Source organism: Tinamus guttatus, unplaced genomic scaffold (genome assembly GCF_059628265.1).
Source record: "Tinamus guttatus ecotype Peru unplaced genomic scaffold, ASM5962826v1 Tinamus_guttatus_pri_ptg000116l, whole genome shotgun sequence".
NCBI classification, from domain to species: Eukaryota; Metazoa; Chordata; class Aves; order Tinamiformes; family Tinamidae; genus Tinamus; species Tinamus guttatus.
In genome coordinates this window covers 1,363,027-1,389,350 of record NW_028288650.1, presented here as the reverse complement: position 1 = coordinate 1,389,350, position 26,324 = coordinate 1,363,027, and the positions used below count along the sequence as shown (strand labels likewise).

Genomic DNA, 26,324 nt, shown 5'->3' with positions numbered 1-26,324 from the left:
GGGCGGCGGGCGCCGGACGCCCGGCCCGAGGCCACGGCCGACGGGCTGCCGGGGGGCACGCGGAACACGGGGACAGGTCCCCTTTGGGGCTGCTTCTCGGGCAGCTCCTGCTCCCCATGCAAGCGCCTCCTCTCCCCGCGCACCGCGGGGAACTAAGGAGCTTCTCTTCCAGGCTCGCCAATGTGTAAGGTGGAAAACCCCCTCGGAAACGTTACTAATGTTAAATAAAGACACGTGTTAGCATGAAGGGAGGAAAAATCCTTAATCTAGACTAAGTTGCATATTCAAGGAGTCTGGTAAATATTTTCTCATAACCAGATCTCAAGTACGGTCCTACCAAAAGACATTTTAAGAAGTCCTCCTTAGCTACCTTTCACATGGTTAAAGCACATCTTTATGCCATCATAACTTGCATTAGCTTTGTTTAAAAAGCATTTTAGCTAGTCTAAGAACTCAGTATTTTAGATTAAAAAAAGATTTTTCTACCGTTTCTGTCTCATATCCATCTCCATCCAGAACTACTCTACACATCCAGTTGTTGGATGCAACACACTATGACCATGCTACTCTAAATGTTCTACATATTTTCAATAATAAAGATAAATAGAAAAGAGTTAATATACATGTTATATTTTACAATGTTTGCATCCAAGCTGTAAACTAAGGTTCTTTGAACTATTTACCCTCCATATATAAAAAGAATGAAACAACTTTCAAACGTCATGGGCACATAATTCAAAACCATTAAACCGAAGGCATTGAATTTCACACAACGCTTCCTTCGCCTCTTCAGAAATAGTCATCACCTATAGAAGCAAGAGGGCCTTCCCTTCCCCCCCACCAAACTCTTGTTTCCAGGTAATTCTCGATAGGGAGGGATTTAGCTGTTGTAACAAAACCCCCCGAATTCTTCATCTTAATGCAAACCAGCAAAGCCCAGAGAATACGAAAGACAGTTTAAAAATCAGGATCGCTTAGCTTATCGGGTTACTGTAGTCCTTGCTGACACAAGTGTTAGTCAAGAGGTCCTTGGAAAATGAGTCTGATGTAACCTTGCTCACCAGCCAGCTGATGTGCGCAGAAGGGACAGGCTGCATGAAATGTGTGAGTACCGTGAGGAAGAGGAATTTGGGACCAGTAGGCAGTTGTCTTTTCTGAGCACACATGTCCGCAGGGGCTGAACGCGTGAGTCGGAGGTCCCGCATCCACATAAAATCCCGCTTCACAGCCAAGCCACAGAGGCACGTAGGGACCAACGGAGCGGCACATGGGACACTCGCGATCCTTGCCATCTCTCTCCTCTTTGTTTCCCCAGTTGTGATAGCCGTGGACGTGGCCACAATTCAGGTAGACCCAGGGTTGCTTTTCGTCTACAACATCTTTCCTCTTCATGCTGGGAAACGCCAAGGTGTTAAATCCTACGGGGCACTGGGGTCTTGCTGCGTTTATTTCTTGCCTTAGAGCCTCCAGGTGCTTGACGGTGGGCGTGCGGGCAAGGCCTTCCGCTGTGCGCCACAGCAACGTCGCTCCACAGAGGTCAATTAAAGAGCCATCCTGGAGCTGGTTCGTTTCGTTCTCCACCTTTTGAAGGACGCGAGGGAGGCAAAGAGTGAGAGGTCACCCAGCAGCCACCTGAATAACACGCACCTGCCTGCAAGGTCTGCACCAAAAGTAGGAAGCACCTACTGTGCTGCTGGGAGTCCTGTACAACCTACCCATATAAAACCCAGTCTCAGCAACGCCCTCCATTTTTTAGTCCTGTTCTCTTAAAAAGAAAGTATTTCAATGCGCACATAAGATCAAGGCCACAAGAAGCTCCTGTGTACCCCTTATTTCCTTTTCTCCTTTTAACTCCTTCCCAAGGGTTGGCACAGAGTCAGCCTTTAGCCTTCATCATATTTTAACTGTTTCTTCACACATGTCTCTACACATGCACAACTAAGCCTCCTCCAGAAAGAAAAAGAGCAGCCACCAGCATTCCTAAGCAAATGCACCGCTTATTTAAATGCTTGCACTCTATTTTTTCAATAAGAGATCCCAAATCATACAAGCTCAATCACCTTTCCTGGGAATATAGGCCTTGCTTTAAAAGTAAGGGGAAAACTCAGAACACAAGGTGGAAACGGATACCAGGTATAGAGATGTGGCCATAAAAGTGTAACTATTCTTTACTATAGATTCTTAATTATTATACAGTAATGGGAAAGATAAAAAAGCATAAGCTTAAGAGGCAGTGCCAGGCAAATAATCTTCAAGCACAGAACCATGCTGTGCTTCCCAGCCTGCAGAAGAACACACTGGACTAGACACTCACTGTAGGAGAACAGTCCAGATTCACAGTTAAGTACAAGTTTAGAGCCAAATTCTGCCAGTTATTCAGGTTGAGCAGCATGTATGAAGAGACCCACACAGAGGCAGCGCAACCAACTGTGGAGGCAGCCTGTGTGCAGAACGAAGCCCTTGTGTCCAGACCCAAGCTACCTGCTTAAGGTTGGATCCACTCTAAAGGTGCTGCGTAAGATGTTGTGCGTGCTCTTACCATTTTCCCCCTCTGCTGAGCTGATCTGGTTTCACGGAGGCTGAACACGTTCCCGCACACAGATATCTCTCTCCACACCCCCGGCTTGGAGTCTTCAGTAAAGCCATTGCGGGGATGCATAACGAGAACTCCATTTGTGGTCAGCCCATCCATCTGCCCATCTGATGTCTTCCACTTTGCAGCTTTCTCCTGAGAGAAATGACATCCATGAAAATTTCAATTTGTCTGAAGTTGAATTACAAAACCGTTGAAGACTGAACCTGCATCAGCCTGGGAGAAGAAAATGTTCTCTTACCCCAAGAAAGATGTTTTTGGAGGAGTCAAATCCTGCAGCATATATTCTTGCTGTAAAAGGAGGGTTCCGCTCACATATGATTCTGCAAGCAAACCTTGATATAGTGCTCTGCACAGACTGCGTATCTGAATTGCTCTGACTTCCAGGAACTGTATCTGTCACCACAAAGTCTATAGGACTCTCCGTTGACCGACCAATCTGGCAAGGAGTAAAGCCACAGTGTTAGAAATTTCACTTTTGGTGTGGAAACACTCAAAGACAAAATATTTAAGTGACCAAGATTAAAAAAAAAAAAGACATAACACTTCAAAGCATCCTCCCCTCTAAATTTGGGGCTTTGAAGCTTATTTTGAATTGATGAGTTATTCCACCTCCATTTGACCAAAGTTACTGTGAAGCTTAAGTACAATCAAAGGAAGGAGAAAAAGAGATAAATAAGCCAAATTCAGAAGGATTTTCATTGAAAGTCAGAAAGGTTTGACTCAGGTCAGCTGCAGTGGCTGTAGCAGTGCCAAAACAGCTAAAAAACAGCAGTTAGATGGAAGAAATGTGGTGTTCAGTGACTTTGTAAGTGCAGAATATGCTGAACAATGCAGACTAGATGGATACACAGATGCAGACAACTGTCCACATCGCGGCCACTGACTCCCTGCCTCCAGTGGGGCTGGAAAGTTGCTAATCTGCCAGAAAAGACCAGGTATTGGATGCCTGTGGCAGAGAGTTTACGTGAGCTTTGCAGTCCCATACAGCTCTACCAATTTTAACAGAATTGCATGGAATCATATCCAAGCGTAACAGGAATTTTATCCTCAGCCAGGTTTAAAGCGCACTCATACAGGAGATCCTAACTCCAAATGCTTTTTGATAAAGGCTGGAGAGCTTTCAGGGAGGCTGAAACTCTGCTGGCAGAAGGTATTTTGCTCTGATTTCTTCGGCAGGATTATCATCAATACCCACGGGTTGCTACCGGCAAGCCGGGAGCCGCGCGCAGGCCGCAGCACGCCTGCAGAAACAACATCCCCGGCACAAACAGCAGCTCATGCTGTGGTTAGTTTGCTGCAGCCCTTTCGCTCTGCTGTAGGTAGGTAAGAAGCAGAGCAGCTCCCTCGACCACACACTAACACCCTCCTACCTTAGATCCTGCAACGTCGTCACGAATAAATGCTGTGACAGCAAAATCTCTTCTCATAAATGAGCAACAACAATAACAAAATCAATGCTAGATCAGTCCAGGTATGAGAATGAACAACTTGCTTAAAAACCTCCAAAATAAAACCCTTCCTTTTGAGAAAAAACAGGAAACAATTACAAGATATGAGTGTACAGCACAGCTGCAAACGTGTTTGCGGTTCCTTGTCATAAGCACAGGAACTGCAAGGTTCTTCTGAATCAACAGCACATCAGAATGGGGCCTCCTCTTTCAACATTTCCCAGCACTTCAGACATTTTAAAGATTCAGTGCCTATTTTTCATATTAGTTGTGATAAAAGCTATTTTCTAAAACTACTTTGCATTTCTACCCCACCTCCTACTCACTGATTCCAAATGCCTTCATAAGCACTTGTAACTCGGATGCCAGCATTTAAGTGTACTGTGCAATTTATTCCTCATTTTGCAAGAGGGGAATAGAGACAGGTTAAGTGACTTGCACCGTAGCAATCAAAGGCAGAACCATAATTGTGTGCATTAGTCACAAAAACAACTTTCACCTCTAACCAGAGAAGCCTAAAGGAGATGCATTGATACAGAGTTGAATTCATGTAATGGCCTTGGGAATTAACAGAATTAAATGTCTCTAAATAGCAAAGTGCAGAAAGTGTCAATTTCTGCAAATCTTCAAGTGGCAAATCTTGAAGTCTCAAGAAAAAAAGCCTGTTGAGAGGATGTCAACAAATTAGCATGGACAATACATTTATATAATACTGTTTACTTGCCATACCTGGAACATATCTGTGTTGCTGTCATGTGTATATTCAACTACTACTGTCTGGGCCCGAGAGAGAGTGTAAGAGATGCTGTGTTGGTCCTTGTTACTTATTGCCTGTGGAGAAACACCAGATATTACTGGACACATTAACAACAATGTGTTGAACAGAGCAGCAAAGCAGACAACATAACCAGGCTCTTGCTATGTTCAATTAATGCATTAAGTCAGATGCTTGCTAGCGACACACCTGCACTTAAAACTTCACCCAAACCAGTCCTGCCCATTAAGGAAAGCTGCAGGATTGATTCAGCAACAGACCAAACTGGTCTCTTTACCACACACTGCAACAAAACACACGTAACCAAGACAGGTATTAGTCATGCTTAGCATTAAAGCAGTGTTTGCCTCGACTCAAAACATGAACAGAACAACTGAAACTGAACGCAACCACCTTTGTGGCCTTGTTGGCCTCAGCGCCTGCAATAGTAAAGCGAGGACAAAGATTTTAATATACTCCCTTCTAGAGAAGGGATCTGAATTGTTACCAAAAAACAGCCATGGTTAATAAGCTATGTGGACAAAACATAACAAGCATTGTCAGGGAAGCAGAAAAAACAAACTCAGAGTACGAGAAAAAAAATAATAAATTACAGTTTATTAGGCTAGATTAAATTACAGTTTAGTTTATTAGGCTGGATTTTAATTTTGGAGATTTGGGCTGTACTTCAAATGGGAAATCCACACAGGAAACTACTTGCTAGTAATCAAGTAAAACTTCTATTGTAAAATGCTTCTAAATAGCACTTGTCACTTGGAGGCCTAAAGAATTAGCAAAAATAATTTATTTTCACAGAACTCCTAAAAAATGTAATTCTCAGTCACTTCAGTTAGCTACAGTCTTTTAATTTCAGAGTATTTTATGCCATTCTTTAATTCTTAAGAATCAATATTCCTAAATGTCAAGGTATTCAGAGAGTCAAAGACTTAGCAGCATGGTTATTTGTTCAAGGACCTGATCTCAATCATACTAAAGAGCTCTAAATAACCCCTAAGCACTCTCAAATTCCCACAGTTTTTGCAAGGGTATTTTGGTAGCAACACTCCATTTCCATGCCCTGGAACACCACAACACAGCAGGAATTATCTTCTGGAAAAGGAGCTCTCTGGAGAGCCTCCATCCATTTCGGTTCATGTAGAGCTTTGGTGCAGGGACCAGTTGCACATGAACGAGTCAAAACAGGAAGTCGCAAATACTTTATTTGCAGTGAGATTGGAAGAAGAATTAAATTGAAAGTGTTTTACATGACTAGCCTATGGCCTGAACATTCATGGGTTAGAAACAAACATCCTTTCTTTCTGGACACAGCAAGGACTGGGTACCAGACTTGTTTCGCCAGATGATTTCCTCTAACCCTGATAAGCATAAAAATCTGGGATATATGTTGATACATATAAAAAAGGGATATATACTTATATACAGAAAAAAAAATGGGAGATGTACATATACACCAAGCTCATACAGGTGTATGAACCTTTCTTTTCACAGCTAGAAGGCTTGCTACTTTGCACATCATTTCACCTTCGCATAATAGTGCTCATTTCACTGAATTCTTTAAACTGCACTAGAGACTAGACTTAACTAGACAAGTCAAGCTTACCTTTGCTGCTTGAGGGGTACAGGCAATGTGCACAGTGCTAGGCTTCACCCCGTTTGCCTTGGGTCTTTTAAATAAAGCAAATCTACTTTTTCTTCTTCCTCTATCTCCATTTGGGAGAGACCCATTGTACCTACGGAAAGGATATAAAAAAAATGAAATCTATTTTCAAATGGACTTCACTGCAAGTCTGCAGCTTCTCACAAGCTGCAAGAAGTTCTGTTCCAAGCACAAAGCTTCCTTATTTAGAAGGCTATTGAAAAATTAGATTTCCGATTACATTTTAATCTGAGAATTGGTAAACAATGTTAGAACGTGCCCAGAGAATTACTACATACACTCAAAGCTTGGGGAATAGGCAGTACCCAGATGAATCTCAAGGCTACTCTGAGCACGCAGAAGAGACTCAGGTCCTGAGGACGAAGCAACTAAGCCAATATATTTACTTGTAGTTACTAATTCACACCATAAACAAACAACTCCAAACACTCCCCAAGCCTGCTGAAGAGCTATTATTTCAGAGAATTTTGATTGATAGAAAAGCCTGAGAGAAGTACATAGAATTTCCCCTGGAATATTAACTTAATCCAGCAGAAAACCCTCATTCTGAGCATGCCAACATAACCAGACCACACCACCTAGTCTGCTTTACAGAATTTCTGTTTGCACTTTGGTGTTAGCATTAGTTACCACGTCTTCATAAAACTCCTTTCATTTTCAGCTTCTAGAGATCCCCTTCCTGCATGACCACATTAGCCAATCAGTGATTTCTGAAATCGCTTTGGCAGCCCCTCAAAAATTGGCTGCCTTCACCATGAAAAACCTACCTTGGAAGAACCCAGGAGCTGAAAACAAGCCTAAATGCACTGAACAGTTCAGAGCGCTTCGCCCAGGCTCAGTTTGTCACAGGTCTGCATGACACCGACTAGTTTTCTGACCAAGGGCATCATGCACAACACTCGTCCCCACCAAAAATGGGACGGCCCCTGCCACTCTCCCTCTTAAACCTTCACTTCTCAAGTCACTTACCCCAATACGATCAATTCACCATATTTTACTGGTGCTTTTGATGGATGATTTTCTTGATCAGGAGAAAACATGAGCTTAGTTAATGACTTCTTCTCAAATTTCAGGTCTCTGATCAAGAGCTGTGGCACGCTTTTTTCATTATTTCCTGTAAAAACAAAGACAAAACACATTGTAACAGAGAAGACTCAGATTATCTGCTATGCAGATCTCCAACCTATCTTTCAGCTTTCCTGATACAATAGCTACATTTTGTACTTGCTATTTTCTCACGCTTTGACTCTTCCTGAACTCATTAAGAACACTACGTATAAAACATGATAATTTAGTGTGCATTAACCGGAACAACACGAGCACAAAAACATACAAGTGCATCTAGAAAACCTCAAATAATCTTGATGAAACATCCATACTTGTTTTCATTCATGCTAATTGTTTATTATAAATGGTATGCAGCTTAATTCAGCATGTTGGTGTCATTACTGAGAGAAAGACAGAGAGGGATCAGATTTAAAGGAATAAAAACCCACTACAAGACCAGGCCATTAGCCCAAGAGACAGAACATTTTTTTGTGGAACTGATTCAAAGCCTTCAAAGTTCTGGATTTGCAGATACTGAGCAACTTGAAACTGAGCAACTATCACACAAGTTGGTGTAAACACAGACAAAAAGAACTTTGAACTACATTTCCAGTGACAATTCTGATTTTTTAAAAATAATAATTTCAGTTAGTCTTTTTCATGTGCTCACATAAGGACAGAGAAAATGCAGAAAAAGGAAGTGAGAATGGTCTCTTGAAGCCCAATTTTTGTAGTCTTTTTGGTTTAAGGAACCATTCACACTAGAATTCTTCCCAGCTCTTATATCAGTTCCTCCTTGGTAGCCTTCCCACAGTCATCTCTGGCCCTCCCAGACAGGAACACTACCAACAAGCACTTGTTCAATAAAGGCTAAGCTGATACTAGCCCGTTTGAACCTTTCCTTTAAGAGGAACAATCCCATGTTTCTTCCATGTAAGTTCTCACACCAGCTCCAAAAGCTACTAAATGTTTTGATTCATCACTTTCAGAACGGACCATTAGCATCTGCTGCCTTCTGTTCAATTAAACACACTGGTGCACATGATATTTCTTGTAGCCTGTGCATTTAAGCATCTTACTGTCCTCTCCAACCTCACCTAGACTTCAGATATTAGCAGAAATTATATCATATAGATTTTCCTCTATGCACATCTCACGTTTTAATGACAAAAGATGATGTGTTGGTATGTGACATAAGCACTCCTACCTTGCTTACATTCATTCAGAAGTTGAGCCAAATGACACTTTTCCTGACCCGATTTTGCCTCTTCCCCATCCCAGGGGAGCTAGGACTTCAGCATCTGGGATGCTCAACTGAATCCTGCATTTAGCAGGTGCACAAAATGCCTTATACTGGTAATATTGTCCCCCTGTGTTGCTCAGGAATAGCAACAACAGCACAGAAGAGTATAAATGGGTATAGTTTGCTCTGAAGCATTCCTAGACTGTCAGTTTATATGCAGCAGTGAATTAACTCAAATGGGTCAAGGTACTTACTCCTGCAGGTGGGCCAAAGGTTTTCCAAGAAAAGTGGCAACTCCCAAGTCCCTTAATATAGAGCCAGCTTATTATCACAGCTCAGCAAGTTTTCCCTTTAAACTTCTGAAGTGAAACATTTCAAGGTAGTTTATCAGATGAAACTTGGGTTGGGAAACTCCTACTCACAGCAGTAGTCAGAACACATCAAAGGGGAGATGGGCCCGGTGATAGAGGGAGCCCCGGGACACGGCTCGGGCTTGCAGACTGCTCTCCCCTTGCTGTCCCCCGCCAACTGGGGCCTTCTTGGCTTCTTTGCCCCATAAGAGCAGCCCCCAAAGCCAGGCACGTGCTGGCAAAGACACTACAGGGGCCGCATTCCGGCAGTGACACCACAGCAGCGCGCTCCGAGTTGTTAAGAAAACTTCCTTAGCAACATCTCTGCTGTCTACAAGCACAACGATATATTCCTACCATCTATAAAGGTATTTCCCCAACCAACTCAGCGTTTCTTGTTTTGTTTCAATTGTTCCTGCAAGTGTGTACTAGCAAAACTAGAAAAAAAAATCGCATCTATATGAAGTTGCTTACATGCGGTCTTTTAAAACACCCTGATGTTTCCATCTGCTCCCAAAATGATTAACCCATTTCTCCTTGCACACTGATCTCAGCTACTGCATGTGACATGCAACACCTCCCAGGTGCTGCCTACCGCAGCCACGGGCTCTCCATTGACCTGGCACCCAACCGCTGCTGGGAAGCCCCGCAACGGGACGGCACGGGGCCACCAACCGCATCGCAGGGCAAAGAAAGAAGAAGATTTAAGCAACACCCACCCTACCTTATGGTGTTCAGAAAGGGAATACTCGCTGCGAGCAGGTGGCAAGACAAAACCCTTAAAATGACTTAGTATTTGCCATTAGTATGAGAAAGGTTTGTCATAACCTCTCCTCTGTTCATCCAGGGAATAAATTTCATTGAAAGCCAAAAAGATAAATCTCCTGATCACAGAGTCAGCTTCTAAGTCTCATTAGGAGTAATTACACGCAAACAATTATGGGACACTCCTTTAACAAATTACCCCCACAGGTGGCTACTACCTTCTTGACCAGCACAGCTGAGCAGAAACCAAAGGAGCCAGCAGACTCAGGTGACACTTCAGTAGTTCTAACAGTTAACTAGAAAAAAAAAAATCAATTCCAGAAAAAACTGCTAAGGCTCAGCACCTCTAACACATTTTTGTTGCTGTTTCATAATTGGAGAAATGCAGTCAACTTTATTTTGGAAGCCGCACAAATGAAAACCCACTTATTTCACCCAAGGATGCCTCAAGAATAAGAAAACCAGAGATATCATTAGTAGCAAGCCCTGCTTTGCCCTCAAAAGCGTACCTTGAACATTCCAATTTCTTCTTGGTGTGCCTCAGCCTTGGAGCTGCACACATTACCTTTGCAAAGAGAAACGCCTATACCTTGAACTCAGACACATCCTAAATTCAGCGCACCTACAAAATTCCATGCATCAGATATGCTACTTCTCACACCCCCGATCTGCTTGCTGTATTATACCCAAAGGGAAACCTCATTCTGGTTTGTCCCAAAAACTAGTCCAACGGAAACCTGATGCCAGTGAATAGAACCCAAACGTTCTTCCATGCAGAGAAGTCTAAGCAGGTCGCAGGATAACATCTCTACTCCTGAGCTAGAGAGGACTTAGATTCATTTAAAGCCAGATAAAAAAAAAAAAAAGAATTTAAAAAGGGAATTCTCCTGAGATGTCAGGAAAGACACACTGCAGTTACACAATGGCTCTTCTCCTGTTGGTATAGAAAAACCTGTCCACATGGTACTCTTATTTTTAAAGCCACTGAAAACTCCTTAAGGAGTTCAGAAAGGCTATTGAAGTAAGTTAAAGGACTGAACGTGGCACTGCAAGGCCAGGGGAGAACTAGGCCACTGACTGCTTGAACAAAATATGTGCAAGTTAACTTTTTGTCGTGACCATTAATTTTGTAGCAGCAGCTCAGGCCACAGCTGGACTAGGGCTTCATTGAAGTAGGCTCTGAACACCACAGACTGTTCCAAAACTCCTCCAAGGCTCTTTTCATCACTGATGAGGAATAAGGTAATTACAGCATCCCAGCCTTGTCCTACATTCTTCCAAAATCACACAACTTGCTGCAGCAGACGCAATTTTCACCTCAAGAGCTCTGCTTCTTGGTTGGAGAAGGAAAAGCCTGAAACCCCATGTCTGTGCAGAGTCCTGCGTTGCTCTGGAGAGCAAAGCAACCTGCAAACAGAGAACAGTTTCTAAACCATTCCTGAATTGGTTGGAGGTGCTGTTCAGGGAGCAGGACTGCCTGCAGTTAACACACACTGCGAGGGGCACTAATCAGCCTCCTTCGATTGCAAAATAGGAAGCTGGAATACAAAGAGAACCTCGTTCCTTTGGAGCCCAGAGAAAAATGATGGAAGGTAACTAGCACAGTACTGTCATGTGTAAGGAAGGGAATGGAAACAGATGACATCTAAACTGAAAAAAGGCATTTTAAATTCATGTAGGAAGGGCAATATGGATTTCTTACAAGTCTTTTTTCTTCCTAAATGGTCCATTGAGTCACAAAAGGCCAAGACTGCTACAGCAGAAAGCAAAGCACGTTCCCTATTGCCTTCGAGTAGGAACAGCCACACACATCACTGCTCTCCCTGCCATCACACCCAATCTCTGGATTTGGGGGCACTGTTTCCTGGGACGAGCTAGCAAACCACATGTTGTTACAGCCTGCAATAAAAAAGGACTAACACTCACTGCCTAACTTTTGTTCTCAATCATTCAACTATCTTTCCTGATAACAGGCGGCATTTACCATGGAGCTCTTGTGGTTTCTATGGAGAGTCTTTGGAGTTTATTTGTACTGGGGCACAGCACCTCCTGGCATTAATAAGTTAGCTATTTAGCAGCCTAAATGCAGCTTTCAGAAATGCAACTAGAGGAGCAGTATCTTAAGGGTTAAAATGGTGCAGGGGGGAAGGGAACTTTAAATTCAATGAGTTCCAGCAGAGATTCATTAAACACTACTGTGCGCTAAAAATACTAGAATAAAAGTCTCTTTGTAATAAATTACCATCATTTTCTAAACACAGAGCCAGCATTATAGGCTGCTAGCAACTGCAGCTAGTGCCAGACTAGCCCTTTTCTAAAATACTGCATTAAAAAACACTTCCACTGTATAAAAAGAAGTCCTCTGTCAGTGAGTAAATTAAAATAAAAATATGCTGATTCAAATGCAAAAAACGTGCATTTTTCCATTTTTATATTATCATCTGCTGTATATTCTAGAGCTGTGTATTGCAAGGCCTGGGATTTTTGTTTTCTATGAAAAAGCGGAATGCAGCTTCTCTTTTTTGGAGCACAATTTGCTGTTTGCCGTTCTGTGTTTATAAGCCTTGCAGTTCTCCTACCCGGCTCCTTCCCTCGGTGATTCTGTAGTAACTCCAAGGGGTACAGATGAAATGGAGCCCCACTCTTGTCAGAGACATGGAACGACAGGGCAAGAGGCAACAGAAACCGCAACACAAAACTGATTAGCTGCTAGGAAAGCAAAATTCCAAGAGGCTGTGGGATCTCCGTCCCTGAGACAAGCAAACCTTGCCTGGCCATGGCCCTGAAGAACCTGATCTAAGGAAGATCAGGGCCTGCCTGGCCCCTTCGGCGCAGGGTCAGGCCAGGAGACCTCCAAGGCCGCCTCCTGACGGAAATGATTCTAGGAGTGTAACTCATTGTAGGTTGTTTGAGACATTTCAAAGCAGCAAGCACAAGGAACTGTGAAATACTCACCTTATCCGCACTTTTGGACAGTTAGACACAGATGAAACACAACTCCATTAATGCTAAAGAAACAAAACGTTACCCTTCTCTGCAGATTCTGCAGGTTATGAACTAAAGCTTGTGGGAGGCCAAAGCCTAGGCTGGTCCTTGCACATCTGCAAGGAACTGTGATTACCTGACCAAACACAACAGGGACCGACTTTGCCAGGCTCCATCCAATGCTTCAGCTCCTTAGTAATCCAACCAACTTTTACTAGGCAACCTTCCAACTGCGAGAGGGGAAACCCAGCTCTCCTCCTGCATGTGCACTAGTTCAGAGCAGTATTTGCTTTTCTATGGCTGTCTTGCCTCCTCCAAGAGGATCTTGATCTCCTCATCTCAAGGTCTGGAGTATCAAAGCTAAGGCAACATGGAGAGACAAAACTGCCACATGGAATCGCTGCAAGTCCAGAAGGAGGAAGAGGCAATAAGCAGTCAGAGAAGTAAAAAGCGCATATAAACATATAACACTGATTTACCAGCCATAATTCTCACATTTTTCTCAGTTTTCAATTTAAAAAAAACAGCTCGTGTTCCTCCAGAGACATCCCTGGAGCTTTAGGCTTTGCAGGTTTTACATTCCCCTTGGGAGATCAGGCAGCTTCTGTCTATAGCTTGCACTCTTTACCATAGATGTATGGGAAAGTAGTAACGATGTATTCAGAATCACTGCTGCTTTGCATGAGGGGTGCTATTTTACCTACCTAAGGAAGGATTTTTCATTTTCCCCTGCAGCGTAGAAATGATTTTTAGCACCTAAAAAGATACTGAAGAGGTCTGGGAGCTGGAAAAACAGCCCAACCTTTTGCTTTTGTATGAATTATTCTTCCCTTAGTTTGTAACCATTGACCTTTACTTTAAAATCTAAATAAGCTTAGTTATACACTATATACAAACAAGTGGTACTATTTTCAGTGCTTTCATATCTTTAAAAAGCAGAAAAAACCCTACAACACACACAAGGCCAAACTCTGAAATTGCCCACACAGGATAGCAGACATAAAACAACACAAGCAAAAATATCTGCTTCTGTGCCCGAGAGCATCCAAAGAGAAATAATAAAATGAATCTGTAGAGTCCTTGTGATTTTATGAAACTCAGGAACTGTGCTGGGAAGACAGACATCTTTGTGCAATGCCCAGGGTCAACCTTTTGGAACAAGGCTCCTCTTATAGGCTCGGATGCGAAATCTGTACCTGCCGAGTACTCAAAAATCCCACTCCTTCCCAGAAGATGGAAAAATCATCCAAGTAGCTGGGCCAGCTTCAGTTCAGGGTCCCGCAAACGTCAGCACTGTTATTCTCAACTGCCGGGGATGAGATGAGAAGGTGGCCGAGCACATGGGAGCTAAAGGGAAGCCCTTACGTAACAGATAACGATCCATTCTAATGGATTGACAAAAATCAGTTCTGAAAATATTCTCCTGAAAGAAACCTGGCATTTTTTTTCCGTTATGAAAAGTAACAGCTGATCCTCCCCTGAGGAAACCACGATATCCTCCTACAGGTTATAAATGATGCAATTCAGACTGTGTGTGGGAAGCTGAAAACATTTGTCTTTTAGCACCAGGTGGCTATTTTAAAGCTGTCATTGCTATGTTATCTATAACCCTAATTAGCCAAGGGAAAAAACTCTTCCCCAGTTACAAACTGCTACACTCACATGCAGTTTACGGTCCTTGCCAGCCCTGTGCACCAGGGCAGCTTCCAGGTCAAGCAGTGACCAAACACAACCTCACATGGCCACACCAGGGCCAAATAAGAGCTCTGCCTGCTGAATCAGCAGGCTTACAAAAGCTCCTCACATGAGTTACCTAGGAAGCTTAATTTGCAGCTTTCCGCAGAGGTTTTTGGTCTAACTTGCACCTTGACTGTTGCTTCAAACTCTAAATGGGGAACGAGGGCGGCTTTTATTTCTGACTTCCTTGGAGTCAGAGCCCTTTACCATTATTATGGTCTTTACTGCCTTCAGACAAATTGGACATTGCCTGACAAACCCGCAGTCGTTGCAAGTGGGCGAGAAGAGCCCAGCTTCCACACACGTATCGATGGGGAGCTCATGCCCGAGCACAGGCATTTTGTAACCCTGCAACTAGAAACACACAGCAAACCATGCTTGTTACAGACCCAAAACCTTCCGTGGGACCCACACTTTGAGCGTCCTCCCCTCGCAGGGCAGCGCAGCCTGCAACCATCCTGCCTGTTCTCACGTCTCACTCGGAAACTATCAGCTCCCCGCCAAAAAACACCGCAACGGGAGAGGCTCTTATAAAAGAGATTGAAGCAATACACGTGAATAGAAAAAACAACGGCACATAGGCACTTACTGGGCTCACCTGGCGCTTTTGAGACTTTCTCCTCCCCTGTGTACAAGAAATGCTTTAAAACGCATGCGAGGCACTACCCGCGTGCCCGCTCCGGGTGCTCTTCCTGGAGCTCGTGAGGAGGTGACTCCGCGGGGCCGGCTCGGCGCTGCGGAGCGAGGGGAGCAGCGCCGCGCCACGCGCCACCGGCGGAGGCCCTCTCGCCGTGCCGTAGATTCACCCACCTGGGCCTCGGAAAGGGAAAAAGGAGGCAGAGGGTGGGTTGAAAACGCACTGCTCGAATCCCAGTGCTTCTTTGGGTTCGAACAGCATTTCTCTGTGAATATTTCCTTCGCAGCTCGTCTTACATAACTGTACCCAGGCATGCTATACTTTAATTAGCGCTTATTAGCCCAGCTAGCTTTCCTCACCTCCCCCACAAAAAGCAATTTCTTAATACAGTAAGAATTAAGCCAGCAGAAACGTTGGGCATCGCTAGCCCTGCTTCCACTCACATCGGAGAAGGTGGCACGTGGGGAACACGTGCAGAGGCTGCCTGCGTGCAGCCGCTTTCGGGCACCACATTCCCATGGCCGCGGTTCCCTAGCACTTTGTTCCTATGGGATACACGTGTAGGGAGCCAGGGCTGCAAGTACCAGGGTCGATTCCGAGCTCACTATGCCAAAGAGGGGCTCATTTAATGCGTGAGCCATAAACCAGCGACCGAGTTACCGCATCGCGCGAGTTGCCGCCTCGCAGAGCTGATCACACAGGCCCTTCTCAGCAGATCGAGCAGGTTTCAAGCAGAAATTTGGCCTTTTCATCCCCTTTTGCATCACATCTGTAGCAGGACTAAGACACGCAAAAGGATGCCCCCCTTCTCAACCTACACCCCAGTGTTAAGCCCCTCCAAGTTGCGTGAGCTGTGAAATGATCCCATCACATGCACTGAAAGTGAACTACGGAACTCCTTGCCACAGGGTGTTCTGGAAAATAAAAATGAGCGCAGGCTCAAAAACACGTATTTTCTATGAAAAACTATTAAGCATGAAAATACCACTTTTGCTCTGTAAGTCACTGAGCCCCAGGCTGCTGAACATTGTGAAGAGCTTTGGGAAGCATCAATAGACACATGTTCCCTTACTCTGCTCTTCTCTGGCCTTCCACTTCTGGACAGAAGGGACGGAATACAGATCCTAACAGAACCAAAGGGAAAAAACACACAGGCAGCACAGACCTCACATGGCCCCCAACAGCCCAAATCATTTCCTACCTACTGCTCGTGGGGTTTTTCTGCAAGCCAGCTGCACCCGCGCAACTGAGAGGACAGGAACCGCTGGAATCGGTTACATCACCAAAGCGCAGAGCTCGCTAAGCCACACGAAGATTAAAGTTCTGCTCTCCTCCCTGCCAAAATCAACTACCTCACTGTACTGGCACACAAACCTAGTTTTTCCACTGATAACTATTAAGACCTTAAAATGCACCTTTCACGGGGATGGCAGAATGCTCTCATCCCATTCTTCCCCCACCGGTAAGTTTTCTTCTTAGACTTGCACAGGGTTTATAGCTTTTATTCCATTTCAGCCAAAGCTAAGTGTTTTTGTTTGTTTGTTTGTTTGCTTTTCAATATCAGGTCTGCATTTGTATCACTCGGAACAGGTATGGTCACACGGGCACAAAAGATGCTCTACACTGGTGTAAGTTACTCCAGGGATAAAGTTACTCGGACAGGAAGGCTCTGAGGCTGCATTATTCATGTGACACCAGTTGCAACACTTGAGCCGCGCTGCCCCAAGAATGTTCGCTCTGAAAAGCACAATCGGGACTAGTTTGCTTTTAACAGCTCCTTTATTTTTATTTTGTGGATGCGTTTCAGGTGCCACTGTTCAGGTAATACACCCATGGACAGCGTTATGTTGCAATCAGAGGTAGCTGCAGTGTCCAAACACCCTGAGCTACTCGGGTTTGGTGCAGACTGGTTTACCCTAATGCGCTGCCGCAGGTCCCTCGACCTTCCCCTGTTGTCCTTCCTGCAGACAACCTCCATCTCAGCACCCCCCTGCTCTCACCTCAGCAACCTGGGACGCTGCGGAGTTCAGTCTTCTGCTATCAGACGAGCACTCCTCAAAACCCCTTCTTTGGGACTGACCGTCTTGGAGTAGGGCTTGGTTGGCCTCCTTTTGCCCCAGCTGCACTGCTAAGTGGCTGTTTCAGCGTCTCATCCTACCGAGGGCTGGAACACTCTGTTTTCCAGCTTGCTTATTCACAGCCCCGTTGTAGTCACTTCCCCGTGTTTCAACATTGTCCTCTCCTCTCAAAGGAGTCAATTATTTCGACTCTACCTGCAAGAGCAGCGCTCTGCGTGGGGCGCCGCAAGCAGCAGCCTCACGTGCGCTGTCACCAGCCAGGTGCCGGACTGTCCCTTACGCAGAGGTGCTGGCAACCACGCCAGACTCGGGTGCTGGCGTCTGTAGCCCAAGATATCACTGCTAATTTCATGAAGCAATTCTTAAGTGCAGGGGAGGCTCTTGCCTTGAGGCTGTCAAAGAAAGAACATGACGATACAGCCCTTTATATCTGACTCACAAGCAGATGCTGTGCATTTTGATAGAATTTCATGACTTCACATGATATTCAAAATGAACTTTGAGGAGGAACACGCTTCTAGTCATATCAGTTAAAGCACAGCCTTGCAGATATGAACAAAAGCTAATGCTGGGACCTTGGATATAGACTGCTGAGATGTCTGAGGAGCCAAAACCTCAATCTAGTGTTGAACTGCTTGGTATGCTGAAGTCTAAAAGGGGAATTTTGAACAACTCTTTGTTGATAATCTAATAAACTAGGCATGGAATGGAATAAAAATCCTACACAGAATAAGCAGTTGAAATTGCAGCACCTGGAATCCGTAGTGGCCCTAAGGGCAAGAGCTCGTACTGAATATTGGATATACCTGTTCCTGAGAGAAATCCATGTAGGCTTTTCAGCCCCAGCCTGCTCGTGCCCTGTACACTGCCATAACCCTATTACCACTGAGTCAGTGGGGGAACTCTGCTCCAAGCCAGCGACGCCAGACAAGCATCTCACGCTCCTGAGAGCATTAATTCCAACACAGCATCCCCATGAACCTAACGGAGGGTGGATGGGGGATCAAGGGAAGTTGCTTCTCCAATCCCCCTTCACTGCGTTATGTCACAGGTAATCGCTGTGTAAGGAGTTCCCATCTTATATAGTTTAAGTCGTACTGTCGTGTTTTAAGGAGATTATAAACGGGAGAAAGCAGCCTGAAGCCAAGACCATGCTAATTAGAGCATACAATAGAAAAGTTAATCAAGTAATCTGCAGGAAGAGGAGGAGGGAAGGAAATGACCTAATCCCTTGCACGACCATGGGGTGCCTAATGAGGAGAACTCTTTCAAGGGCCAAGCAAACAAAGATCCCTTGTTCCATGCACAGCTCCCAGGGCAGAACAATTTGCCGTGCCTCAAGCCAGTGCAACAAGTCAAATGTTCAACTCCATGATGTCCTCCACACGCTACCCCCTCTGGAACTGGCAAAGCACTGGTGAGACCAACTTACAGGAAGGCAGAGAAAGAGAGAACTTTCAATTGGATCCTAATTTCCACAGACACAGCGAGTTCTCCTTCAAAATAGATTTGTCACCTCCAAAACACCCACCACCCAATGACCACAGTGATCCATGGGTGACTGTGGAGCCTCTTGGACATCTGAAGCTTCCCAGGTCAGAGCTCTAGCTACAGTGACAAGCCCAACAAGATCCTCTGGAAGCAAAGGGCTTTTAAGAGAGTCTTTCAGGTTGTTACAGAAAAGTGCTGGCCTCTAGTATCCAGATCTGACAGGATGAGAGGTGAGGCATCACCTGAAGAAAACACGTTTGGAAACACGCAAATGCATCCGTCTGCTTCCCAAGACGGTAAAGTTGGACTTTCCCAGGTACCTGGGAATTGCTACTGTAAATGATTTTTTTTCCCCTGAGTCTTGTAAAACTCTCCAAGCCAAATACCGTGTCTGCAAGTTCAATTAACGCAGGCTGTACACTAGCACTTCCTCCAAGAATTTATTAGCTGTAATTCTGACTTCTTTGACAACCAAACTCAAATTCACTACGTTTCAAGCTGTTCTGTCTTTCCCTAAACGAAGAGATTCAAATCCATTTCTAAGAGGTACTTTTTGCTGCTTGCAAAACTTTCAAGGTGCCTAAATAGCAGAACCTGCATCGCCGCAAGTTTCCTTTCCTTTGAAGTGAGACTGTTTGACCAAAAACTCCTGTGAAAGTTAAGGCACTCACTAGCAGTGTCACAGATCTTTGCTACATAATGAAGCTAAAAACAGACTAGAAAAAAGGTCAGAGGTTTATTCAGTTATAGAAATTTAGCTAGAGAAATTCAGCGCTGCCACGCTGACAATTCCCCTTGCCCTGCAGTCTCTCTAGGAAATAAAGTCTGAGGAGGAACAAGGTTTAAGAACTATTCAGATCATTTTTATTCTAAGCTTCCACATCACAAATGGCCATCCTTAAAAAAAGCAATTACCATTTCATCTAGAAAGATCCTGGAGTACGGAAGCCAAGCTTTTCCAGGAAAAAGCTTCCCCTCTGTTTTATCCCAAATTCCTCACCACCCTGTTCTCACACTCTTATTAACATTCACTATTTCAACTGTAGTTAATCTGCATTTCCAATAAAAAGTGTGCTAGGGAGCCTCCATCCTGCTCTTCTAAGCCCTGCATATGAGCTTGCCACATAGGAACTTGAGAATTTAATATTTTGGAAGTATCCAAATTGGATATTTTGGATATTTTAATATCTCCAATAAACTGAAAGCTGTCTTCTAAAGGAAGAAAAGTTAGTACTTTCACGTTTATCAATACGGGAAAGATTATATTAGCACAACCTAACTTGTGATATGCTTAAATCTCTGTGTTAACAGCCTTCTACTCAAAGCAAACCAAGGCCAAACAGGCCTCCTCATCCTCCAGCTTCCTTAGCTCACTTACCAGCTTCTATCCTGTTATTGTTCAGAGAGAAAAATCCCATAGTATTTGATTATATCATCTTTTGTTTTCCTTGAAAATCCCATGGACAATGCATGACTTGGCATATCTAAAAGTGGCAATACTTTACTTCCTCCACTTCTAATCTAATTTGGATAAGAGGTTTGTTGCCTGTATAAATAAACCGGCAGTTGCACTGGAGAAGATGCAGCAAACACCTCTTTGTCTCTGTGTGGGCACTAACACCTAACACTGTAAAAGCTGGCTCTCAAACAGGGGCAAAGAAAAAATCACTAGGGAATCTACCCCTAAATTCCATTCTTTGGTCAACACAGGAATCCAATTTATTATTTGCAGGTGCAAATGGAGATGTGTGAAGTCTTGGCTCTTTTTCACAACTCAAAATGTAGCTAAGTTACAAAACTTCAAATACAGCCTTTTTGTATGTGTGTGGGGCGGGGGCGAGGGCATTTTCAGGAATTTTCCTGAAATTACTTGTAATTAAACAACAGGAAGCCAAGCAAACACCGCCACAGCAATGCAGCAGAAAGAGTGGCCCAATCCAACTCAGTAAAAACTAATTTTTCTCTGGGTAACATTTGGCATCATAGTGGCTGCTCTCACCACAAAGAGTCGACGTCAGATCACCTCAACCAAGGAGACTGAGATAAGATGCTCTATTTCTTCTACAGAGACTCTAGGGACTTTGGTGCTACCACACAGGCCAGTTTTAATTAAGAGCTAAGCAAATTGTTATACGTTTAACGTTCGCCTTGGAGTTGGAAAGTCTCCAAATCTACAATTTGCTAAGCACACACAGACAAAGGATGTTCACTTCAAACAAGAGAAACTATGCAGCTGAATATGGCAACTGTTTTGTGTTTTTTTAGAGAGTTATTATAGTCTTCAGTTACAACCATAAGAACTCTGACAGTATTTGCATATACCATCAGTGTGGGGTTCACATAAAACCCATTTTTAAAATATTTATACATTTTTTACTCTGACCACGGCACACTCTCCACCATTTCTAATTATTTTTGCTGCCTGTGAGAGTATGTGGCTGAGGAAAGCAACGTGAAAGTCTAGCCCATGAAGGCACAAGTACCATGACTAAACGATTTTAAAGTAACAGACAATTGAGATTATCTGAAATAAAGCAGTACTTAACACCACTTTGGAATTAATTTCATATAATCTACAGCACCTTTTGCTAACTCATTGACAGGCTGATTCCATGCAGACTTCTTCCTTCCTGAATCTTGAGGAAGAGCTTGACTGAAGCCACTACTCTGCACTGTGTGCTGCAGATATCCATGCAGGCTACTAAAATATTACTGGTTGGGCATCATTGTTGCCAAGTTCATCGCAGGATACTACAGAAATGTGGAGTTCCACTTTTTTATAGCAACCAAGTTAACAGTAATCTGATATGGTGGAGCAATTTCACTTGCTCTGGTTTGAGTCAGCTGTTAAGTGCAAATTGATTCATGGCAAAAAAATCTGGCTCTTGTGAAATAATCTTTGGGTGTTTTTAGGGATAGGCTGCCCCTCTCAGGGCTGATACTGTTTACGAACATGTAAAATTGCTAACAGCTGTTCACACTGAGCACATTTGTGCCTCACTTGCACGTATTCACAAAGGTTTGTGGAAAGCTGCTCCATTCGCTTTGTTATTTGCCTTTACTCTCCAGCTTAAGGATCTCCCACATCATCCGTTTGCAGAGGAGAAACTTCACGCAGCAGAGGCTCTGAACAGTCATCAGCAAGTTAGCACATGTTAACAAGTTACTAGCCAGACTCAACAGAGATGTCTGACCACATTCAAGCTCCTAAACCCATGCAAATTCAGAGGAAAGAAAACATTCAAACAAGCCCATTCAAGTAGTCAACCATACAAAACATGCAGCAAATAATACTGAAGAACTCCCCTACTGTAAAGCCAACGTAACCAGCCTCGGCACTCAAACCAGAAAGAGTTTAAAAAATACTGGGCAAGAGGTTAACAGTTTGTCAGGCAGAGTAGCAGGAACAACTAACAGGACAAGTGGCTGCCTTTGCAGTAGCTGGCATGGGGGTATTACTCACTGCAAACCTGCAAAAGGGTTTTTTAGTTAGAAGGTCATAAAAATCTTCCAGCACTCAGTCTGACTCTGGCAAGTTCACCACCAGTTATAAAAATAACACATATTCACTAAGCATAAAAGAAAGAAATCACTTTGGCTTCACAGCCACTGATGGACTTTAAATCCTGAAGTCATTCTGTACTTTTAGCATTTCACAGACAGGAGTGCATGAATTTTACGTTTCCCCAAAATAAGCTCTGAACTATATAAATATTGCAGATGGACAGGGTGCATTTGGCCTCCAGTTTGCTTTTTGGATGTAGCTTTCAGGTTACAGAGTTTGGGGATTGCTTGCAGGTTGTAGGGGAGACGCAATGGCAATCTGGCACAGGGACCTCCTCCAGCTCTCGCACAATGCAGGACAACAGATTAAAGGGGTTTTTCTCCCCAGTCACCCTGGGACATTTGTAAAGCATCTGCTTCCATTTAAGAAGCTGTGCTTCCACTAGAGCTGCTGGTTTTCGTTTTGTTCCCACTACAATGGTGACAAAAACTTCTTGGTCAGGGAAAATAAGCTTGGGAAGGGAAAAGAAAAAGAAAGCAGCAGTAAAGAGGAAAAGAAGAACAGATAGCCATGCTCTAGCTGTGCCCAAAAGGGTCCAGAAGCAGCTGGAACACTCCAGGATCAACCTAAGGGCGACATCCCATCAAGCAGTTACTTCACACGTGTGTTTCTCCTTCAGTGACCACTTCAGAACTAACTGGGGCTTTCTTCTTTTTAGAAGAAACATTTCATTTTTATAGGAGAAAAAAGTATAGACAAAAAATATCTTTTCTAAAAAACCTATTCAGAACCAATCTGACTTGAGTAGCTTTTTGGTGTGAAAGTATAGGTTAATAACATCAGTAACATCAGATATACACCTATATATTAACATAATTCAAATCTAACAAATTAAAGAACACTCATACCATAGTAGAAATAAAATGAGAAGCAATAAAAGCCTTAAAGATTTCTTTCTAAATACTTAGGAGTAAGATATAAATATTGTAGCCAAAATGCACAAATGCAGCAATTCACAAAGCCTCAGTCACAAAACTCGTCCAACTAGAAGAGTCAGCTGCACTTTAAATGCACAGCAAAGTGCCTATGGACGTAAATGCTAATAACTGGGACTAACTTCCCCTTTTCTACTCAGTTTTGCTCCTGAACGCTATTTTTACAGTTTTTTTTTTTTTTAACAACTATGCATGCCCATACTTACATGTTGGGGATTTTCAGAAGTCAAACTGTGGAGATAAGGGTGCATGCTGGCATGTTCCAGGTCCTTGTGGTAAGGACAGCATCAAGGCAAACAGCAAAGGGTAAAAGTCAAGGAGTTTGGGTTTCCTGTTTCTTTCTAGACCTGTCTTTTGCACCTCACCCTCCATCAGCTCAGCAAAATGAAAAGCTTAGGACAATCACAGCAATCACTTTTCATCTCAAACATCCTCACATTACTTACAGTTTTAAAATCAACAGATTGAAATCGTCTGGGTTTCCCAAAAGTTACAGCATGTAAATAAGATGTGCATAAAAATTACGAACTGGATAAAAAGAAAAACAAATGCTAAAACACCCGGCCCCAGAAGAATAAAGCTATGGCTGTATACATAAAAGAAAGCAAGACTTATCTTTACCTTTGTACACAAAGAACCACAATCTAGAAATTAAGCAATGGTATCAGAGCAAAAGGGTGTCAAAATATTAAAATAAAAACTCCCACTAAAGTGGCAGCCAAGAGATATCAAAGATCCCAGGAAATACTTTTTTCTATGAACTGGAAGTGACACAGCATCTCTCTCCCACCAGTAAGGCATGACATAATCTGAAACAGCTTCTATGAACACAAGACAGCATCCTTCGACAAAACTTCAGCCTTTTGAATAGTTATTTGCAAGCTCAGCAGGCTCCAAATATGTTTAATTAAATTTTAAAAAGGTACTCGCAGCTGTAAGCTTAGCCCAGAGTGGAAAACTGCAGCAAGATCTCCTTCCTTCAGAGGCTTTGTAAACAGTGCCAAAACTATTAGTTGAAAGAAAAATCTATATAAAGCTATTATTAAAAGTGCTACATCACAGGATGGCTGGAACAGCTAAGGAAATGGTCAAGGAGGAAGGATTATTTCCTGGCACAGTAAAGTAGCAAAGAAGTGAGTTCTCTCTTCCTTTTTAAGCTTTAACAATGTTGTGCAAAAAATAAAGCTGAGGTTCATCTGTTTAACAGATGAACAATTCTCAACAGCAACAGGCATTGTTCCTAGATATACTCCCAAAACTGAATCCAGCAAAAGCACGTTTAGGAAGAAACTGCAGGCCAAATTCAGCTCCTGTTCACCTAGGGTACCACCTCACCAAACCCATGCTCAATCACGCAGGAGTAAGGATGCAGCTGCACTGAAGGCAGCCAAATTAACCAGCGTAAGCAAGATCACCATCGGCCTACCTAAGCAGGACTGCACTAGAGCAGACCCAGGCTGCGCGTGTAATTTAAATCACTGTCCTGATTTTGGATAAGCCCCAGACATTCCAAATAATTACAGTGCAGCCAGAGACAACACTCAGTGTCAGGTATAGTATTTTTGTGCACTGCTTTCTAAAGCGATGAAGTTCTCAAGCCATCAGCTTCACTAACGCCTTGGTCCCACGACTCTCTTGCTAATGCTAAAATCTGGTGTGAGTGTTTTGGCTTACATGCAAATACTTGAGCACTACATGATCTCTGTGGTTCACTGTAGCTCATTAGACGGTAACTTGTTCACTGCAAGATGAGACTTTTGAGTAGATAAAACAAAGTTCCCAGCAGCAGTACAATTAAAGCTCTCGACCATCTAGAGTAGCATCTTCTCTTGAGATTCCCCTTGAAACTTAGTGCCAAACCTAAGTAATTTTGAAAGGAAAATTCACCCAGGATGGAAACGTGACAGGAAAGCAAGCACAGCAGAATCCACTGCTGCTCCGACACTGGGAGAAAAGTGAATTCAAATCAGCCAGCCCATCCCAAATAAGATGAAGTGGGGTTTTCTGCACTTAAAACGCTTCAGGCTGTTTATCACCAATACAGGCTACTCACAAGCAATTTTAAGACTCTAGAAGTTTAAACAAAAATAGAAACCATTGAAGTAGCGGTATCTTTGATCATGAAAAAACACTGATTGGTGCCAATCCACCAAGATTTAAAAATAAAAACACTTTCAAAGCTGTAGGTCCAAGTCTTTTCACTGTTAACCATATCCACTGTGTTTGAGGTGGTCTTTTTTGTTTCCCCAGCACTATAAAACTGGTCTGAGCACGGAAAAGTTGATGTCCTCACTTTGGTGCAAAAAGAGCGATTATGAGAGGAGGCAGCAGCTGCTGCCCATGAACAAGGGGGCTGAGGCAAAGAACAAGCCCTAAGTGCACCCTCACACAAAGCTACTGAAAGCAAAGCAAGAGTTTTAAGTCTATCAACTAGGCTAGAACAAGTGTAGTCAGTCTCATGCCAAAACTGAAGATTCAATTCTTTGTGTCTTTTGGAAACCTCCTGCTATTAGTTTCTCTCAGGTCAGCAAAAGGAGTCAGCCCATGGAAAAATTCTGGTCAGCAGATTTGAAGCAAAAGAGGGTGCAGGACTGCACAAATTTGACCTGGGGAGCAGGAATCTGTGCAAGGCACCCCACTCAGGAACAGTCCACTATTACACCAGCTCTGCAGCCTCTGGAAACGCAGCCTGCAGTGGAAATCCTACATCTGTGCCTAAGAGATGACAATTTGGTACAGTGCAGCAGGCATCTCTAACATAACTGTTTGTGGACATGGTTTTATAAAATTTGTGGATCATTGTCGGAGAAAATGCCAGAGAGTTTGTCCAATGAAAAACTTGAAACACACAAACAACAAAAACCAAATAACAGAAACAGATTTACAGAGCATAAACACAGTTAAATATACTAAAAGCAAGATATTACTAATATTATTTGTACTGCTTTACGCTTACAGTTCTAGCAACTGATTTCAAACAAAATCTTACGAGGTAAATAAGAGGTTTACTTCTAA

General features: G+C 43.4%; 1 protein-coding gene across 2 annotated transcripts in view; it reads right to left on the bottom strand.

Annotated features, from left to right (window-relative positions):
- Positions 1 to 205: 205 nt before the first annotated feature.
- The window catches only part of PELI1 (pellino E3 ubiquitin protein ligase 1), a 36,550-nt gene continuing 10,431 nt past the window's right edge, over positions 206 to 26,324 (bottom strand). For both annotated transcript variants that reach the window (XM_088521272.1, XM_010215896.2), the window contains exons 2-7: positions 7,446 to 7,590; positions 6,420 to 6,549; positions 4,774 to 4,875; positions 2,835 to 3,032; positions 2,540 to 2,728; positions 206 to 1,581 (exon numbers count right to left, since the gene is read on the bottom strand). In XM_088521272.1, coding sequence (XP_088377398.1) covers positions 1,015 to 1,581; positions 2,540 to 2,728; positions 2,835 to 3,032; positions 4,774 to 4,875; positions 6,420 to 6,549; positions 7,446 to 7,516 — 1,257 coding nt within the window. In that variant the 5' untranslated portion in view covers positions 7,517 to 7,590 and the 3' untranslated portion in view covers positions 206 to 1,014. The remainder of the gene's footprint in view (positions 1,582 to 2,539; positions 2,729 to 2,834; positions 3,033 to 4,773; positions 4,876 to 6,419; positions 6,550 to 7,445; positions 7,591 to 26,324) is intronic.